General features: G+C 38.1%; 1 protein-coding gene across 8 annotated transcripts in view; it reads right to left on the reverse strand.

The window, feature by feature from the left end:
• Positions 1–5,177: 5,177 nt before the first annotated feature.
• Positions 5,178–22,297, reverse strand: part of LOC140195158 (uncharacterized) — a 38,614-nt gene continuing 21,494 nt past the window's right edge. For 4 of the 8 annotated variants that reach the window (XM_072253024.1, XM_072253023.1, XM_072253021.1 and 1 more), the window contains exons 2-3: positions 14,847–16,326; positions 5,178–11,983 (exon numbers count right to left, since the gene is read on the reverse strand). In XM_072253024.1, the coding sequence (XP_072109125.1) occupies positions 6,245–11,665 (5,421 nt within the window). In that variant the 5' untranslated portion in view covers positions 11,666–11,983; positions 14,847–16,326 and the 3' untranslated portion in view covers positions 5,178–6,244. The remainder of the gene's footprint in view (positions 11,984–14,846; positions 16,327–22,297) is intronic. The other 4 variants (XM_072253028.1, XM_072253027.1, XM_072253022.1 and 1 more) reach the window with 2 other exon arrangements.

A 22,297-nucleotide genomic window follows, 5' to 3' on the forward strand; every position in this document is an offset into this window, starting at 1 on the left:
TACCGTTAAACCCTCGTGTATTATTCATTCTTATTAACGTTCTTCCAAGACATTTTGAAGCTAAAGTTTGTTATCTAACCCCTCGGGTGTTTTATTCAGTGCCTCATAATAGATCACAAAAATATTCCGTTGCGATTAATCGATGGAAGGGATCAATCAGCAAACCAGATGGAACAATGCAGCCACGCTGCTGAGAAACTAATTTTTATCTTTGCATATCTGTATTATGCACCTAACAGTGATAAAACATTTCAATGTAAAGAAATTCTAAGCTACTTTCTACTATACTTGTTAATTTCGAAAATTCAGATGTGATGCAACAGGTAATCGTCACGTGAGAGTCGCAATGATACAAAAATTGTATTAAGAGAAAATTAGTTATTGTATATAAAAATTAACATTTATTTCTATTTGTTTTTAATCTGGTGTACGTTATCCTCTTTTTCCCAGTGCACGAAATATTTCTTATTCGTTAGCAACTGTCGGAGACTATTTATTCTGTAGGGAAATTTGTCTTATTTCCTCATTGAACGTAATCGCTAAATGTATGGCTTGGAAATAAAAATGCTCCGTCTAACACTGCAAGTGTCGGGATGCGTTTACTTGCAACATCCAGCACTGACCCCACCACGTTTAACTGGTATAATGGAACAACTGCATTGCATCTGGGAAACGCATTGAGTTCCACATACAGGCTGGTTTTGTAGATAGGTCATCAAACCTCTGAAATAGGAAACTGCTGTAGGAAATCTTTAAATAACAGACTATCCTTCAGATCGCCATCATCATTATTTCATGTACTAACAACCAGCCTGGGGTATCTGGTACCTTTGGACGCAGGCATTTAAAAGGAAAGAACCAAAATCGAGAACTGATGTAGCCAAATGTTGGACCAACTTCCAATCTTTTTTGCTTACATTAATTTTATCACAGGAATGTATTAGGGAACATTTTAGATTTACAGTTCATCCCATATGAATGGTCATATTCTTTTCTATTAAATACAAGATCTGAGAATGGTGCACAATGATTCATTTACTGGTCTACAACAAGATTAATGATGCAGACGTTAAACTCCACCACATCAGCTGGGGAATCTAAGCAGATCTTAAGTTTAAACCTTCCTTTAAAACACTAAAACTTATTTGCTCCGTACATTCACCTACTGAGTGAACTGCAATTTACACATTCCCTTTAACTCCCACCCAACTGAGATTTAGAGACACGTGCGGTTCCAAGGCATTAAGTTAATGACAATAAATACATATGTATGCAAAGATCAAGGTGGTAGGCATGATCAGTGTTTCAGTACGTCTCCCCAACAGAATGCCATAGCTTTGATCTTCGTGTTTGCTGATTTATTGGTGTGATAACTTTCTGAATAATTAACTAGTATTAATGTATTCAGACATACTAAATATTTCACTCAAAGTGACATGCATCTTCATCATCAGAGATACCAAACATCCAAGAAATGGTAGCAACCAAGAAGGAAAAGAGTGAGGAATATTACACAAATAATGTCACTCCACAAAAACACCAGAAAAGTGGATTAAGAGTGTTCAAATCTCATGAACCTATTCCCTCATGTACTAGGGCTCTAAAACATTTCTGTGGATATAATCCATGTATGCTACCTTCAAAATTTCACGAGAATTTCATAAAGTCATAAAAGGAAAACTTAGGCTAATTACAGTTGGGCTTCACTTGTCATTCCCAAAAAAGATGCTGAACAAAATCTGGAAAATGCTTCTCAAATTCCCTTATTTTTCAATAAATTCAGACATTGTTTAATACAAGGTACCTACCTCTTGCACAAGACAAATTTCACCAGTGTTGTAATGGAGCGTTATTTGAGTTACTGTTGCATCCTATCAGCTTGAACCAGTCTGGCCATTCTCCTCTGACCTCTCTCTCAAAAAGCTGGTTTTTTTCTGTTTCTCACACCATTCTCTGTAAACTTTAAGATGAAAATGCCAGGGTATCAACAGTATCTGAGATACTCAACCACTCTGTCTGGCACCAACAATCATTCCATAAAGTCACTTAGATATTTCCTCCTAATTGTGATGTTTGGTTTGAACAAGTGAACCTCTTGGCTATGTCTGCAAGCTTTTATACATTGAGTTGCTGCTACATAATTGGCTGATTAGATATTTGCATTAATGAGGTGTACAGGTACACTTAATAAAGTGTTCACTAATGGTAAATTTTCACCAGATTAACCTCACAGTAGCCTCCAGTGATTGAGTTTGGGTTACAACTTACGTGCCTCTGTTACAGTGTCTAATTACTTACATTCATTGTCATTGCTTTCCACTTTCATTCACAACATTTCTCTTTACAACCACCCAGGATCATAATCACTATTTGCTGGTAGATTGACCTCCGCATCTTCACTAATCTATTAAATCAACCACCAACTGCATTGCTTTATTATTAAATTTGACTTTTCATCCTTGGTCGTTCTTTCTCCCTCGTAGCTCACACACGCTGGTTTCCTCTACACGATGTGAATTTCACCTGGTCCAAAACTGTAGCTGCAAGCTACCAAAAAAAAGAATGTTGCTGGGCACTCCACTATTAATAATCAAGATGCAAGCCAAATGGTTCAGCAAGGCTGCAGTTGGGGTGGGGGTGTGGTGAAGCAACAATGTGAAGTGTGGACAGTGAAGAGCAAGATCCAGCTCAGGAATTCTTACTAAGTGCTGGCCCTGTCACAATATAGTGGCATGCTAAGGTTTGGGCATTCCTGGTCAAAATTTCTGTTACTGTGAATAGCTAAACGAGTAAAAGATGAACTTATCTCTAAAAGTCATAAAGTTAAAGATGAAACATTCTTTTCAACATTTTAAGCAAGATTAGAGTATTATTTTTGTTTTGTATAATTTTAGAGTGAAAATAAGGAAAGGAGCACCATGCAAAAGTTTGGGCACCCCAAGAGATTTGAGCTCTCAGATAACTTTTACCAAGGTCTCAGACCTTAATTAGCTTGTTAGGGCTATGGCTTTTTCACAGTCATTGTTAGGGAAGGCCAAGTGATGCAAATTTCAAAGCTTTATAAATACCCTGGCTCCTCAAACCTTTTCCCAACAATCAGCAGTCATGGGCTCCTCTAAGCAGCTGCCTAGCACTCTGAAAATTAAAATAAATGATGCCCACAAAGCAGGAGAAGGCTATAAGAAGATAGCAAAGCATTTTCAGGTAGCCCTTTCCTCAGTTCATAATGTAATTAAGAAATGGCTGTTAACAGGAACGGTGGAGGTCAAGTTGACGACTGGAAGAACAAGAAAACTTTCTGAGAGAACTGCTTGTAGGATTGCTAGAAAGGCAAATCAAAACTCCCGTTTGACCGCAAAAGACCTTCAGGAAGATTTAGGAGACTCTGGAGTGGTGGTGCAGTGTTCTACGGTGCAGCGACACCTGCACAAATATGACCTTCATGGAAGAGTCATCAGAAGAAAACATTTCCTGCGTCCTCACCACAAAATTCGGCGTCAGAAGTTTGCAAAGGAACATCTAAACAAGCCTGATGCATTTTGGAAACAAGTCCTGTGGACTGATGAAGTTAAAATAGAACTTTTTGGCCGCAATGAGCAAAGGTATGTTTGGAGAAAAAAGGGTGCAGAACTTCATGAAAAGAACACCACTTCAACTGTTAAGCACGGGTGGATTGTTCACGCTTTGGGTTTGTGTTGCAGCCAGTGGCATGGGGAACATTTCACTGGTAGAAGGAAGAATGAATTCAATTAAATACCAGCAAATTCTAGAAGCAAACATCACACCGTTTGTGGAAAAAAAAGCTGAAGATGAAAAGAGGATGGCTTCTACAACAGGATAATGATCCTAAACGCACCTCAAAATCCACAATGGACTACCTCAAGAAGCGCAAGCTGAAGGTTTTGCCATGGCTCTCAGACTCCAGACCTAAACATCATCGAAAATCTGTGGATAGACCTCAAAAGAGCAGTGCATGCAAGATGAACTAGAAGCCTTTTGCAAGGAAGAATGGGCGAAAATCCCCCAAACAAGAATTGAAAGACTCTTAGCTGGCTACAGAAAGTGTTTGTAAACGCTGTGATACTTGCCAAAGGGAGTGTTACTAAGTACTGACCATGCAGGGTGCCCAAACTTTTGCTTTGGGCCCTTTTACTTTTTTGCTATTTTGAAGCTGTAAAAAATGGAAATAAAATAAGTAATCTTGCTTAAAATATTAAAGAAATGTGTCATCTTTAACTTTATGCCTTTTGGAAACCAGGCCATCTTTTACTCGCTTAGCTATTCACACTAACAGAAATTTTGACCAGGGGTCCCCAAACTTTTGCATGCCACTATATGTGTTAACAGGTTTCAGTCCAGACATACTGGCAAAACCAAGTAGAAAATGTACACCACAAATCTAAGTTGTTCTATAAAATTTGTTCTTAAGTATGAGAACAAAGGTTAAAGTTAGTGAAATGAGACTGCATCATGCAACTTTAAAGTTCTACTGTCTTAAAAATCAAAATATTTCTGAGAAAATATTAATATTTAAAATGAAAAATTAAATTGACATTTTATTCTGTTTCATTATTATTTAAGCTAATTTCAGACAGATAAATGCATTCACAGAGAAAAAAGATTTAAAATTGTTCTCATTTTTCATTCAGGTTTTCTTCAACGTAATTAGCAGCATGGTCCATGAAGATTCCTTTAATATTTCTCAGTCTATTTTATGGTCATTTTAAAAGCAGCTAATATTTTTTGAATGAAGTCATGTTGTTCCCAATTCGAAACTCTGACATTCTTCTATTGTCTGGGGCTATCTAATTAATTGAAACTAATTTTTTTTAAATTGTCACTTAAAACAGCTTTGAGTCACATCAATTACAGCACTTCTGTAAGGCAGGCAGTCTTTCAGTTGTTACAGAGTATCTCAACTTAGACTAAACAAGCAAATGTTTAGTCTAAGCAAATGTAATGTTTCAAGGAAAAGGAAAAGCATGATTAAACTAGAAAACTCAGTAACTTGTAATTTTTCAATGGTTTATAAATATAGACCAAAAACAATTCCACAAATAAGATTCAAGTTCAGAATTTATATTGGTAACAGACAGAATTAATGGAATGAAAGCTAATTTAAATGAAAAAGCAAGATTCTTCCATAATTCAAAATTAATACAAAAATATTTCATACTGGTAGCATGGGAAATTAAAAGTTTTCAACAAATTGAAGTACTTGAACTCCAATCTGTCTGTTCTTTAGAAGCCATAAAGATATTGAAGTTAAAATATATCCAGAGTAAAAAGCAAGTGCTCAACAAAAGCAATGTTTTAAAACAAGAACATCTCCCCATTTTGTTTATTATGCCAAATATAAACCGAACGAATGCAAAAACATCAATTTCTTGAACACATTTAACTGTGGTGTTTAATCTACTCTACAAATTATTGCATTGAAATTCATCCATTTGGGAGCACTAAATTTCCTATATAACTAATGCCAGCACATTACACACCACCTCCAAACATTTATTCAATTGAAATCAAATATAATATTGAAATTAGTCCATCTTATAATAGTACAAAAACTAAAACCCAATGTATGGCATACCAAATCCCTAATTCATTCCAATGGAATGAAACTTCAGGCATAGTACACCACCACTAACACTTAACACTGCTGATGGAGATGAATTTCATGGCATATTCTTCAAAATGGTGCACATAAATTTAATACTTCAGACACCATCTGCCTATACATCAGAAATGAACATTCAACATTTCACCAAGTGCACTAATAAAATGCCAATGTAAAGTATTTCAAAACTGTGCAAAAAAGCACTTGTTTCATAAGTTAGTTTACTTCAACTCTACAAAATGTTAAGTATTAAATAAGAGCAAAATGAATACAGAACCTAGAGCAAAATTAAGAATCTCTAAATACAAGTTCCTCATTGTACATTCAGTATTATTTTCTTGTGATGGGTATTACATTAGAACATTCCAATGTCTCTTCCAATTGTAATTCTTTAATGATAAATTATAGCTTTCCTTTTGAATTTTCTGCACTGCACGCTTTGCCAAGGGACAATAAACTACGTTACGTAACTCACCTTACTCACCTTACCAAATTATAATTTACATTAAAGTTAAAGCAGCATTTAAAGATCTCAAGCCAGTAAGTGAGCCAGAACGCATGATTCTACATTGTGTGTATTCTTGGCCAATACCAACTAGAGTTCTTAAATTTCTGGATCTGTAATTATGGATTAGATTTCCTTTCCGCATTCAGTACTTCAGTTCCATTTCCTGTTGTTTCTTGAATGGTGGTAACATCGTTCCAGTCCCGGGTGGCTTCCATTAAATGACGTTGTCCATGAGCAATCCATTCTTCTTGATCACAAAACATGCGCCCACAAAACCAACAGTGGAATTTAAATTGCAAGTGCTCATTTTGAGTATTATTCACAATCTGATAATTATTTTTGTGAATCTTTTTGAGTTTCATTTTCAACATAAGCCTTTCCTTTACTGGACTGACTACCTTGCAGTTCTGCCATTTATCATGTAAAATACTTTGATTTGCAATCTCTTGTCTTTGTTGCTTTTTCTTTAAATTGAGAGAAATAACTGTTCTCTCCGATAAAACCACTTTCAGTACATGTCCTCTGTACTTGCCTATAGTTTGCATTACATTTGTTACCTCTTGAACATCTACATCTGGATGATTTAACACAACTACAGGCTGATTGCGGCGAGGGCATTTCACCAACTGACTGTCATTAAACGGCTTGAGTCTCAGCTTGCGGGCAGTCTTTAACGACTCACAAATATCAATGGGAGCAAGATTGTTTTTTTTCTCTACATTTTTTAAATGCTGTACTTGCTCTGTTTTTCCTTTCCTGGTACACTTCCGTTTCAATGGCAATTCTTCGCTGTCCTTCAACTGCTGAGATTTCTGACGAGCAACTAATTTAATTGTAGTAGTATTACATACGTTTGGTTTGTCAATCAAAACAGAAGACATATTACAGCTTCTGTTTGCCTGTTTTGCTTTGGGAGAGGAATTACTTACAGAATTAGGTTCTTTGCACTTCTTTGTCACTAATGGTGCCTGCATGTCTGAATTTCTTGCTGTGCTTTCCGAAACCAACGAAGAGAATTCACTCAATTTTTGCGACTGGTTGACAACCTCGCATCTTACCGTAGATGCTTTTTGTTTGGACTCTTCGGCAGCATTTAATACTCTAAGCACAATACCACTTGGAACAACCTTGTAAGTGGCTTCATGTCTTGTGCAGTCAGTGTCTTTTATTTGGTGATGAGGTGGTGGTGTGCTTTCAGGATTAATTTGGGGTTCCATGGAATGGACCGGAAATGCAGTACATAAAGAAGGAATTTCTGGCATAGTTTGCAAATGAGGAAGTGGATTTAGCACATTCTGCCCCATGATGGCACTTCTAGACCCACCTTCCCAAAGACAGTTTGGTTTATTGTTCCTAATTTCATCAGTATTTTGGGAATTAACAAGATGATTAACACATTTAGTCTGATTAGATGCATCAACTGGTATAGGGCAATGTCCCTGGTTGATACTAGTAGATAACACAGAATGTGTTCTATTGCTGTTACTAAGTGGCTTTAATTGCACTTTTGTATGATTGCTTTGGTTGCCTGCAGGAAACAACACTGAAAGTGAAACATTCTGTAGTTTTGTAGGTGGAAGCTGCGGTGTTTGGCCAAGGTTGTGAGGTACCTGCTCATGGTTCTCAGCATCATGAGCAGAGTTAACATTTTTCAAATTTGTGCTTGATGAAAACAAAGAGTCTTTGTTATCACTGCTAAGCTGATGGCACAGATTCACGGAAGACATCACAGCACTAGTTATAGGCACATCTTTTTGTACCTCGTCTGAGAAATGACAAATATTCTGATAAAAGGAAACACCATCAGAACTGCTGCCATTTGGTTCACAAACCTTTGCAAGTCCAACCTGATGCTGAACTTGCTCTTCAAGAACATTTGTTTCCCCTGAAGGAGAAGGTGAAAGTAGAAAGTTGCTACTAATATTATGCAAAACAGAAGGTTTCCCAAATCTTTCTGACAATGGAATGTTTGGCAGTGACTTGCTTTGGATGGATATACCATCTGGGGATAAATTCAGCACATTTAGTTTCGGAGAAGAGACCAATTTAGTTTGGTGGTTCTGTGTCAGAGAAGTTGTTGAAATTTCAGTAGAGCTAGGCGTGCTAATTAATTGTTTTATCTGTACAAAACTATTGACATGGGTGGAATGCTCCACTATTGTGTTATTACAGCTTGTGGGAGACTGTCCTAAACATACATTGGAACTAGTTTGATTTAAAGAAAATTCACCAGAATACAACCCATGTGCATCCTGGGTCATATGAACGTCATCATCAAACTGCTCGAATCTATGGGCAGAACTGTCTTCAATCCCAATAGGTGACACGGGCGGTAATAAGGAAAGACACAGATTTTTATCCCTGGATAATTTAAATTGGTTTCTACTTTCCACTGATCGAACCACAGTGGTACTGAGGCATACATCTCCAGATTTGGATACATGCTCTGGATTCTTATGATGTGACTGTTCACTTATCTGGCATTCTTTATTTGATTTTCTTTCTTCAAACATATTTGATGGATTTGTACAATCTGCCTGAATCAGCGGACATAAATTGGGTTTTAGGATCTGTGCAGAAGCAAATGAAGGACTGTCTTGGTCATTGTCCCATTGAATACTCTCTGGAATATCTGTACTGGAGCTAAGAGAAAACACTGAGGAAATTATTGGCCATTGTGTATCAACCAAATGGTCTTCAGTGGACTTGTTGCCTTCCAAATCATGATGGCTACCAAAATCACTTAAGTCTGCATTAACTGCAATGCCTTGCAATGTATCCTGACTATAATGAGCATCTGGGTTAATAGATAAAAATCCCTTTTTACCTAGTTCATTGTCATCATGTACTTTGCTCATGACGGCAAGACTGCTCGTTGACTGAGAAGTAAACATGTTGATAGGAACTCCTGCTGAGCTAGGACAATTAGTCTTTTCTTGCAAATCCTTATGTGTTTTTGTAACCAATATTTGGTTATTGTGTCCTGATTTGTTGATATCATTGGCAATGGTTTCCCTATGTTCCAATGAATTTAACAGCATATCTGGCATCTTCCTGTTCTTTTCACACTTTTTCAGTGTATGGAGCGAACTGTCTATGTGGCAGACTTCATTACTATCTGGTGGAAGCAAGTATGATGCAGATATGTTTCTAAAATTCTGTACTGCAGTACAACACATATTTTGATTTTCAAATCCACTTTTAAAAGGTTCATTAATGGGTTGTTTGTTAACAATTTCAGTTCCCTGACATATCAAATGCTCTGCATGATTTGCATCTTTGGATACAAGTCTGGGTTGTACAGGTAAAAAATTAGAAGCAACTTGAAGGCCATGGTTTTGAGAAGATGAAGATGTGACATTCCTGGATGAGGCAGAAGACACCTGCACCTGTGTAGTCGTACTAGTGTCAGGAGATGCAGAGAATGACTTAATACAAAGTTGTGTACTGGTTTCAGTTCCATTGACTGGCAAAGATTCCAGTGATCTTATTGCAGTTTTGCAACCAGAACCCATTAATTGGTTATCACACAAACATACTTCTGGTTTTGGGAGCACATGCACAACCTTAGGCAGCTGTACAAATGGTTTTTCAAAAGTTTTGTTAATAGAGGTGACTTCAAGGCATGTGTTGTTGAATCTTGATGGGAAAGTTTGCTCACCATTTGAAACACATTCTTGTCCTTTGCCTGTTGCAACTTCATTAGTTAAATATGGGCTTTTACTTTTCTGCATTTCCTTAGATCCGGAGAAAGTTAAGGATTCATTATCAACTTGTGTAATAATCTCTTGGGTATCTAGATTCAAATTAGGTACAATGGTTTTGCCATCTAGAACACAATGCACTGCTTTTCCCAAAATATTTGGGGATACAAAGCCATTCTGCTGTGAAGCCCAAGTTGAATCAGTTGTGACTGATTCTCTGACTTGTAGTTGGTCTGTAATTACCTTCTGTTTCCATTTTGGATTACTTTTGTTTCTGAACTCCAATGTGGAAGAGCTTCTTGTTTTATCATCTAAAATATGAGAAGTTGAATAGATTGTCTTAGTATTCATTACCATACCATTCTGATCAGCGTCAAAATCCTCTTTCAAATGATCAAAATGGGGAAGTAAATTATGATCAATATTTTTTGGAAGAAACGTAGGTGAATTATTTGACATGCTGCTCTTCTGTCGATTTGCAAGTTTTATGTTCATGTCTTGTTCCATTTCTTGTGAAGAAAAAGAAGCTATTCCCGATGCATCAGAGCCTAGGACAGGGCAAGCAGTTGCTGAGGCTTGTGGTATTAGCTTGAATACCAATTGTTGCTTTCCATTAACAGATTTTATTTCTATTAATTGAGCCAAACAATTTGAAGGAATAACTACTTGTGCTGGGGTAACCAAGGTTAAGGGAGTACCAGGCTGAACAATGTGCTTAGAATTTGCAAGTACCTGCAGGCGAATCCTTCTAGCATCAGTGGGAAAACAGTTCGAACGTTTAACATATTGTACAGTTTTATCACTGCACTTATTTTCACCAGAAACTGTGATATCTGCCTGTGGAAGAACAGCAATATCCAAGTCCTGGAGTTGACAGGAAGTCTCTTGGAGATTTGGAGCCATATTCACCGAATCTGCCATTTGATCATTTAAGATCATACCGGCAGAATTTTCATTTTGTGAAGTTGTTGTTTGCTTACCTTTTAAGCCATTATTCGGTTTAGGGAAAGCTTTCTTATGGCCTTTCCGCATTGGTAGAACGAGGACAGATCCACCATTTTTTACAATGTCTCTATGCACTCCCTTGGTATGTTTCACAACATAATCCTTTCGTACTGCACCATAATCACAATACCTACATTTAAAGGGAAACGTTCCAGTATGTTGTACAGAGTGACGTTGGAATTCTCCCCTTGTGTAACAAACATGATCACATCGTCCACATTTATACTGAATTTCATCATGCCTTAGTGTGTGTTTTTGAAACTGAAGTGGATCTTTTGTTGAAAACCTGCATTTATTACAGTACAATGTATCTGGCTTTAAATGTCTGGTTTTATGTTGTTTTCCCTCTACACGTGAGGATTGACCTTCCTTGCCATTACCAGGACCTGTGCTTAAAGGACTGTCTACTTTATGTGAAATTGCATGCACATTCATTCGTTCCACATCATCCACGGTGAAACCACATTTGCTACAGACAAACATGGGTTTATCATCAGGGTGTTTCTGTTGACAGTGTTCCTTGAGTTCTGCAAAGCTGAACTTCTGAACATCTTTACACTTAACACAAAACATTAACATTTCAGTAATCTGTTTTCCATATGCTTTCCTACGATCAGAACTTTCTATTCCCCTTTCACTCATTACAGGGTTCTGTTTAGCCTTTTGCTGTGCAGGATCAAGAAGAGTCTTCATTACTACAGCCTTTCTTGCAGTCTGCTTTCTTCCAGTACCACACTTCATTGAGACATCTGTATTACAAGCAACACTCTCCTTCTGTGAAAATCTTTCCATTTTTGGCAGCAGTATTCTTAACCATTTAAATTGCATTTTTTGAGTTTGTTCAAAATTTCAGTATGTTGGTAAAAGTAGATTTCAGAAAGAGCAGAGTGATGCATCAACTCTATAACTCTATGGTAGCAATTCCAAGCAAACATTTGCAGTGTTCCAATTGTGTTCCAAAACATGCAATTTTTTTTTTCCTTTTAAATCAGCCCAATAAAAAAGTCACTTGCCACAATACAAATGGCGCTGAAATGGAAAATGTTTCCTTCTTGCAGGTGTCCTTTGAACTCCTTTTTGCACCATTGCCTGATTTTCGAATCAACCAGGATAGTTAATCTTGAATGGTGTTGGAAAGGTTTCTCTCTAGAGAAAAAAATACACAAACTAAGATAAAATCTTGCAAAATCACTGCTGAGGAAATCATCAAGATGAAATCACTGTTTACTATGAACAATGAAAATAGTGACTTTTCTGAAAACAATAAAAATGAAGTGTACATATACTTCTCTAACTTTAGAAGGACTTATATAATTAAAAAAAAACTAGAAATAACTTCCTCACAGAAATACGTACAGCAACATCTTCATGGTGAAAACACAGTAAAGTTAGCGCTTTCAGAATTGAAACTTGAACACCCTCTTGAAAATTTCAGTTATGGGTTTTGGAACCTTTAAAATCAAGGTAATCAGAATGCAGACCCATTGATATCTTGGATATTTTTTAAGTACTAAAGAAGAGCAGCAGACGAGAACAATAGAACAGGCAGTCAAGGGATTTGGCAGCAAAGATGAAAATTTGACAAATCCTTAACCTGGAGCCAATATACATTAAATGGCCAGTTATGTGATGGATGGGTGGAATTTAGCAGTATTTTAGCAGGCCTAGTCTACTGAAAATGGATTGCAGAGCTGGCAAAAACAGTCATATCTGGAAATAGCAAAGGCTTGGAAGAATGTTTTAAAGCAGGTGCATAGCAGTGAATGGTTTCATATCTAGAATTAAGGGGTGACGATCCTCTAGGTGGTCCATCCAGCACTGGCAATAAATTGAACGAATTATCCCTTTATCAGCTTATCTCTGTGCTCCTTTGACCGAAAGGAGCATTGAACACATTGGTCAAAGTGTAAGAGTTTTAATGGGGATTAGGCCACTGGTAGTGAAGTGATGTCATGGACTGCACTAGGTAAAAAAATGCAGCATTGAATGGAAGATCAAAAGCTTGATAAATGAGACTTTGAAAATGCAGTTTTTATGTAAACTGGAAGACATTTTTCTTCATTACACTTGGATGAAGAGGTGCAAAATGGACAATGGAATAAGGATGAAGGGCAAAATAATGATTTTATCTGTGATTGACATAAGATAGTAACACCATTGAAATAGCAAATGTAAAAGGATTAGAGGCTTTAAATGGAGGGAAAGATTAAAAGTATGAGAAGCTGCAACAGCATATAGGAAAGACCACAACAATCTGAGGTGGAGCTTGAATTTACCAAGAATAAAAAGGCTCTGCAGTGTAGCAGCTGAGACACTAAAAGAAAATATATTTCAGTGAGAACACTGTGAACAGCTTAAGGTTTAAACAGGATTTAAAGACCCAAGAAAAACAGCTGGTGAGAATTAGCAAACCATGAAAACAGAAGTGTGTGAAACTCATGTACTCTTCTCAAAGGAAAAGCAAACGCATCCCAACAATTTATTAACAATGGTAAAATTACAGACCAACTCCAGTTTCATTACAGGAAAATGGCATCCAAATTCAAAACAACAGCTCTCGCAATTAAAATAAAAGGTCAAGGATTAACCAAGCTGTAGATAACAATTTACATGACTGCAACATAAAGCACTCAACGGCTTCCAATGATGTCAATTTTCTTCCAAGTATGTTAATTCATAAAGAATGTGTCCAAAATAGAATTATACCTTCCTTTAAAAGATAAAATGATAGTAATTAACCTATAAATAGCTTGCACAGATTAAGGATCCATTCTTTTGATATAGAACTTAAAGGTTGTTTAATTTGTCATTTTATAACAATGTGTAATGATTTAAATTGTTTGGATTAATTTAACAAGGTATAAGGAATTTGGACCAAACAGTGTTGAATACCATTACAACACTTCATAGCTTGTTTGGTGGTGGTGAGAGGAGGAGGTTGGCATGTCAAGGAGAACATTTCTTTTAGCACAGTTGCATCAGATATTTGCCTGGAGGCATAGTGCCTTGGCCCCTTAGTTTGTAAGTTTACAGTTCTTCATTTTTTTGCTAAAGTTCCATCTCTAATATATTCTGGAAATAATGAAAGATATTTTATACAAGTGCTTTATTTCAACCACTTCAATTAAGCTATAAACAGTTCTTAATGCATTCACATCAACATGAAAGTTCAGTGCTTTAAAACTGACTTTTACTGATCTACTATTATTTAAATTAGCTGAGCTTTACTTCTAGGGATTATAGCACCATACTTTCTTGAAAAGCAGTACAAAAAACCTTCCTGTGCACCTAATCTACTTCTGACTCATTATTAACACAAGCAAATCATTAGAGATTATTTTCTTCAGTCCTTTTAATGTGATGCAGACAGATAGTCTGTCTAACCCAAATGCTAAAATGACTGTATTGCCTAAATATATGGATTGAAGACTGAAACAGATTTCAAATAGTTATAAAGTTAACTTTGTCTTTCATTCTTTCCACTTTCTCTCAACCAGAATATTTGAATAGTTTCTTCCTCTTGCAATTAAAACAGTTTATCACCCATGGCATTAAATACAAGTTATCAGAATCAAGATACTGATAATTCAATCATCATTTTGAAAATGTCTAATTTTGAATGAAAAACTTTAGTTTCTTTCCAGTATTAACATCGAAAATAAAAGATGCAGGTGAGCACCACGACACTAGTTGCTCAATAACATAGTCACATTAATACACTACTGATGCAGAAAATACCCAAATTTCACCAGATTAGTTTGATTACTTAAATTGTTCAAATAAAAGTGAAGCTATGATAACAAACTCAAAGGATTTGTGACTGCTCTTCAAGAAAACTTACCACCATGTTACTCAGTTTTGTCTATGTAACTAACAATCTTAAACAAACATGGTTTTTCTATGAATTATCCTTTCTTCAGAGGTAGCAAGCCAATTAGCTATATCAAAGCACTGCCAATACTTCAAGAAGATGATACCAAAGACATTCCTAGGAATCTAAGGCATTTACCCTTTTTGATAGTGGAGGTACTGTCAAAGCAGCTTTGCCAAGTTCCCATAAAGTCTCTTGAAAGAACTATACAACATTATTACAATGCTCCAGTTAAATGGTAGGCACAAGAGATTCTGCAGATGCTGGAAATCTTGAATAATACACTCAAATACTGGTAGAACTCAACAGGTCAGGTGGCATTTATGGAAAGAAATGAACAGGCTATGTTTCAAGCAAAGACCCTTCATCGAAACTAGAAAGAAAGGGGACAGAATCTGAATAAAAAGGTTGGGGGGGGGGAGGAACAAAAGTAGGTGATCGGTGAGACAAGTTAAGGGGTAAGATGGGTGAGAGGGAGGGGAAGTGATGCAAACTAGGAGGTTAGAAATGGAAGAGCTAAAGTAGTAATCCAACAGGAGAGAACAATGGACCAAGGAATAAAGGGAATGTTGTGGGGATGGAACTGGACTCTCTCACGGTGGTGTCTGAAAAGAGGATGCTGTCTAAATTGCATGCCATCTTGGTCAATGTCTCCCATTCACTACATAATGTACTGGGTGGGCACAGGAGTACATTCGGCCAGAGACTCATTCCTCCGAGATGCAGCACAGAGCGTCATAGGAAGTCATTCCTGCCTGTGGCCATCAAACTTTACAACTCCTCCCTTGGAGAGTCAGACACCCTGAGCCGATAGGCTGGTCCTGAACTTATTTCATAATTTACTGGCATAATTTACATATTACTATTTAACTATTTATGGTTCTATTACTATTTATTATTTATGGTGCAACTGTAAAGAAAACCAATTTCCCCCTGGGATCAATAAAGTATGACTATGACTATGAAGGAAGAAAGGAACCACAGGGAGGTGATGGGCAAACCTTGAAGACAGGGAAAGTGAATGGTTCCCCATTCCAGTTATCCTCTCACCTCTTCTCTTACAATCCCCTGTCCTCATGACCCATCACCTTCTTCTGGTTCCCCTCCTTCCCTTTCTTCCATGGTCCACTGTTCTTAGATCCCTTCTTCAGTCCTTTGCCACTTCCCAGCTTCTTACATCATCCCCCTCCCTCACCTACCCATGTTCCTTTCCCTCACCTTTTTTCAGCTGTCGGCTGGTACTCCCCTACCCCCACTTTCTCCTATCTTCTTATTCTGGCTTCTGCTCCCTTCCTTTCCGGTCCCAGTGACTATTTACTTCCCTCCATAGATGTTACCTGACCTGCTGAGTGCCTCCAACATTTTATAAGTGTTGCTGCGGTTGAATAGGCTGCTTTATTCTGGGTGTTACCCAGCTCAAGTGTTTCATCCTTCCAGGCAAATGCAGCAGACTGCTACTTCTCATTTTCGATGCTCTATGCAAATGGTGGAAAGGCTTCATGAATCAGGGATGAGTTGATTGCTGTAGAACACCCAATTCTGCCTTGATTTTTGCATTCACACTATTTAATTATGTTCCATTGAGTTTCTTGTCAGCAGTGACCATCCAGGACATTGACTGTGAGAGAAATAGACAATGGTCATAGCCATTTCCTTATTTTTTTTTGTTATTGGCACTTATCTTTGCTTCTATAGCAAAAGTATCACATTTGTCATCCCACATGTTGATCAGATATTCCAGAATAAGGGACTACTTTTCTGCCCCCCCCCCCCAGAGGATGGAGCTGTAATTGATGACTTCAGTCCCTTGTGCTCACTGGGTCCCTTATAAATGATGTTCAAGGGAAGTATTAGCCTCCAATGATCATCTGTTCATACATAATATTGAATCCAGCCAATGGATAATTGTCTCCTGATTCCATCAACTAGGGCATCTTACAGCCAAAGATAGACAGTCAAGTGCTATTTTGATCTTACACAACACTTAGAAATACAGGTAGTTGGTCAATAAAGCAGAGAACAGTACAACACAATAATATGATAAACCAATTAAATTAGCAATCAAATGGCCAACTAAATTAATCCCTTATGCCTACACAATGTTCCTATCCTTCCATTTCCATCACATTTCTGAGCCTATCTAAACACCTCTTGTAAGTCCCTAATATATCTGCCTGTAACATCACCCCAGATAATGCTTTGCAGGCACACACCACACTGTGTAAAAAAATTTGCACTTCACATCTCCTTTGAACTTAAATGCATACCCTCTGGTATTAGACATTTCAACCCTAGGAAAAAGATACTGTCTATCTACTCCATCTCTACTTCTGATAATCTTATAAACCTGAAAGATCTCGCCTCACTCTCTGCCAGTCTCCAGAAACAAAAACAACCCGGTTATCCACATGCACTCTAACCTAGGTAGCATCCTGCTAAACTTCTGTACCCTCTCCTAAGCCTTGACATCCTTCCAGTAATGGGGCGACCAGAAATATATGCAATACTCCAGATTGCAACCTAATTAATTTGATAAAAGTGCAACATAACTTCTTGATTTTTGAATGCAATACCACAAATAATAAAGGCAAGCATGCCATATGCCTTCTTAACCACCCAATCATAAGACTATAAGATACAGGAACAGAATCAGGCCTTTTTGCCCAGAGTCTGCTCTGCCATTTCACAAATTGCTGATCCATTTTCCCTCTTAGCCCCAATCCCCATATACCTTCATGCCCTGATTAATCAAGAATATATTAACCTCTGTCTTAAATATTCCCAAAGATTTGGCCTCCACAGCTGCCTGTGGCACTGAATTCCACAGATTCTGGCTAAAGAAATCCCTCTTCATCTCTGTTTTAAACAGATGCCCCTCTATTCTGAGGCTGTGTCCTCTAGTCTGAGACTCTCCCACCATAGGAAACATCCTCTCCACACCCAATCTATCGAGGCTTTTCACCATTCAATAGGTTTCAATTAGGTCACCCCCCCATTCTTCTGTATTCCAGTAAATACAGACCCAGAGACATCAAATTCTCTTCATGACAAGCTATTCAATCCCAGAATCATTTTCATGAACCTCTTTTGAACCTTCTCCAGTATCAGCAAGTCCTTTCCAAGATAGGGGGCTGAAATCTTGTCATAATACTCCAACTGAGGTTTTATAAAGCCTTAACATTACATCCTTGTTTTTATATTCTAGTCCTCTCTAAATGAATGCCAACATTGCATTTGTCTTCCTACCACCAACTCAACCTACAAATTAACCTTTATGAAATCCTGCACAAGGACTCCAGAGTCCCTTTGCACCCAGATTTTTAAAATTTTCTCTCCATTTAGAAAATAGCCTACCCTTTTATTTCTTATATTAAAGTACATGACCATACACTTCCCGACACTGTATTCCATCTGCCACTTCTTTGCCCATTCTCCTAGTAAGTCCTTCTGCAGTCTCTCTACCTCCACAAAATAACCTGCCTCTCCACCTATCTTTGTATAGTCCACAAACTTTGCAACAAAACCATCAATTCCGTCATCCAAGTCATTGACATAAAATGTAAAAAGATGCAATCCCCACACAGACCTCCGCGGAACACTAGACACCAGTACCCAACCAGAAAAGGGTTCCTCTCTCTGTCTCTTGCCAATCAGCCACTGTTTTATCCATGCTAGTATCTTTCCTGTAATACCATGGGCTCTTAACTTAAGCAGCCTCATGTATGACATCTTGTCAAAGACCTTCTGAAAAAAATTGAAGTACACAACATCCACCGATTCTCCTGTGTCTATTCTGCTTGTTATTTCTTCAAAGAATTTCAACAGGTTTGTCAGGCAAGATTTTTCCTTGAGGAAACTATGCTATTTTATCATGTGCCCGCAAGTACCCTGGAACCACATCCCAAATAATCGACTCTAACATCTTCTCAGCCAGAGGTCAGACTACCTGGTCTATAATTTCCTTTCTTCTGCCTCTCTCCTTTCTTGAAGATTGGAGTGACATATGCAATTTTCCAGTCTTCCGGAACCATCCCAGAATCTAGCAATTCTTGAAAGATCACTACTAATGCTTCATCAATCTCTTCAGCCACCTCTCTCAAAACCCTGGGTGTACACCATCTGGTCCAGGTGACTTAGCTACTTCAGACCTTTCAGTTTCCCAAAAGCTTTCTCCCTAATAATGACAATTTCACACACTTCTGACTCCTGTATGTCTTCACCAGTAAAGGCTGATGCAAAATACATATTCAGTTCGTTCACCATTTCGTCTCCCATTACTAATTCACCAGCATTATTTTCCAGTTGTCCAATATCCACTCCCACTTCTCTTTTACATTTTATGTATCTGAAGAAACTTTTGATATCCTCATTATTATTGGCTAGCTTATTTTTTATTCCATCTTTTCCTTCTTAATAACTTTTTTTTAAAGTTGTCTTCTATTGGTTATTAAGTTTCCCAATTCTCTAATTCCCACTCATTTTTGCTCTATTATATGCCCTCTTTGGCTTTTATGTTGGATTCAACATAAGACATCGAAGCAGAATTAGCCCATTCAGCCCATTGAGTTTGCTCCACCATTCCTTCATGGCTGATCCCAGATCCCACTCAACCCCATACACCTGCCTTCTCGCCATCTCCTTTGATGCCCTGACCAATCAGGAAATGATCAACTTCTGTCTTAAATATACCCATGAACTTGGCCTCCACATCAGATTGTGGCAGAGCATTCCACAGTTTCACTACTCTCTGGCTAAAAAAATTCCTCCTTACCTCCGTTCTACAAAGTCACTCCTCAATTTTGAGACTGTGCCCTCTAGTTCTGTATACCCCCACCACATCCTTTCAATACTCGGTAGGTTTCAATGAGATCCAAATTCCAGTGAGTACAGTCCCAAAGCTGCCAAACACTCCTCACATGTTAATTCCTTCATTCCCAAAATCATCCTCGTAAACATCCTCTGGACCCTCTCCAATGACAACACGTCCTTTCTGAGGTATGAGGCCGAAAACTGTTGGTAATATTCCGTGCGGACTGACTAGTTTCTTACAAAGGCTTAGCATTATCTCCTTGTTTTTATAGTCTATTCCCCTTGAAATAAATGCCAACATTGCATTTGCCTTCTTTACCACAGACTCCACCTGTAAATTAACCTTCTGGGAGCCTTGCATGAGAACTCGCAAGTCCCTTTGCACTTCTGATGTTTGACCCTTCTCCCCATTTAGATAATAATCCGCACTACTGTTCCTTTTTACCGAAAATGTCTTATCCTACTTTTCCCAACACTGTATTCCATCTGCCACTTTTGTGCCCATTCTTCCAATTTGTCTAAGTCATTCTGCAATCGCATTGCTTCCTCAGCACTACTTACCCCTCCACCTATCTACGAGTCATCCACAAACTTTGCCACAAAGCCATCAATTTCATTATCCAAATCACTGACAAACAACGTGAAAAGTAACGTTCGCAATACTGATCCCTGAGGAACACCAGAAGACACTGGTTGCCAACCAGAAAATACCCCTTTTATTCCCACTCGCTGCCTCCTGCCTGTCAGCCATTCCTCTATCCATGTCAGTATATTTCCTGTAATATATAGGATATTACCTGGTTAAGCAGCCTCATGTGAGGCACCTCATCAAAAGCCTTCCGAAAATCTAAGTAAATGACATCCACTGCCTTTTTGTCCACCCTGTTTGCTATCTGCTCAAAGAATTCTAACAGATTTGTCAGGGAGGATTTCCCTTTACAGAAACCATGCTGAATTTGTCTTATTGCATCATTAGTCTCCAAGCATTCCAAGTATCCCAAAACCTCGTCTTTAATAATGGACTCCAACACTTTCCCAACCACTGAGGTTAGGTTAACTGGCTACAATTTCCTCTCTTTCACCTTCCTCCCTTCTTAAAGAGTGGGGTGACATTTGCGATTTTCCAGTTCTCCAGGACCATGCCAAAAATCAAAGGATTCTTGAAAGATCAGGACCAGCAACTTCTTCAGGAACCTCTTTCAGGACTCTGGGGCGTAGTCCCTCTGATCCAGGTGACTCATCCACCTTAAGCCCTTTCAGCTTGCCTAGCACTTTTTCCTTTGTAATAGCAATGGTATTCACTCCTACTCCCTGACACTCACTGACTTCTAGCACACTGCTAGTGTCTTCCACACAAAAGACTGAAGCAAAGTACTTAGTAAATTAATCTGCCATTTCTTTGTCCCCCATTACTACCTCACCAGCATCATTTTCCAGTGGTCCAATATCAATGCTCACATCCTTTTTATTTTTATATAACTAAAAAAAACCCTTTAGTATCCTGCTTTATATTATTGGCTAGTTTGTCCTCATATTTTATCTTTTTCCTTCTTATATCTTTTTTAGTTGCCTTTTGTTGGATTTTAAAAGCTTCCCAATCATCCAACTTCCCACTCACTTTTGCTACCTTACATGCCTGTTCTGTGGCTTTTATGCGGTCTGTAACTTCCCTTGTCAGCCATGGTTGCCTAGCCCTGCTATTTGAGAACAACTTCTGTGGGACATACCTATCCCGCACTTTGTGAATTATTCCCAGAAACTTCAGCCACCTCTGCTCGATCATCATCCCTGCCAGTATCCCCCTCCAATCTACCTGGGCAAGCTCCTCTCTCATGCCTCTGTAATTCCCTTTATTTCAAAGCGGCAATGATACATGTGATTTATGCTTCTCTCTCTCAAATTGTAGTGTGAATTCAATCATATTATGATCACTGCCTCCTAAGGGTTCCTTTACGTTAGGGTGACTAATAAAATCTGGGTTATTACACACCACCTAATCTAAGATAGCCTTTCCCCTTGTAGGCTCGAGCACAAGCTGCTCTAAAAACCCATCTCATAGGCATTCAACAAATTCTCTCTCTTGCAAGCTGACTACAACCTGATCTTCCCAATTCCCTTGCATATTGAAGTCTCCCATTACAATTGTGTTGTTACCCTTATTACATGCCCTTTCCAGCTCCCTTTGCAATCTCAACCCCACATCTTGGCTACTGTTTGGAGGCCTATATATGATTCCCATAATGTTTTTTTACCATTGCAGTTTCTTGGCTCTACGGACAAAGATTCAACATTCTTTGACCCTAGGTAACCTCTTTCTAAAGATGTAATTCCAGCTCTTATCAATAGAGCCACACAACCACCTATGCCTTCCTGCCTTTCCTTTTGAAACAAAGAATATCCTTTGATATTAAACTCCCAGCTATGACCTTCTTTCAACCATGACTCAGTGATGCCCACGTCATACTGACCAATCTCTAATTGTGCCAGAAGTTTGTCCACCTTATTCCAAATGCTACACGCATTTAAATATAGCACCTTCAGTCCTGCATTCTTCACCCTTACGAATTTTGCCTCTATGGTACAACTCAACTCTTTGCTCTGTCTGCAGCTGTACCCAATAATTGGCTTGTCCTTCCTTACAATCATATTACATATTACATCATCTACTTGTAAACCTGCTGGCTCATCCTCGTACTGGTTCCCATACCCTTGCCATATTAGTTTAAATCATTTCCAACTGCTCTAGCAAACCTGCCTGCAAAAATACTGGTCTTAACATT

Source organism: Mobula birostris, chromosome 3, assembly GCF_030028105.1.
Source record: "Mobula birostris isolate sMobBir1 chromosome 3, sMobBir1.hap1, whole genome shotgun sequence".
Classification (NCBI taxonomy): Eukaryota; Metazoa; Chordata; class Chondrichthyes; order Myliobatiformes; family Myliobatidae; genus Mobula; species Mobula birostris.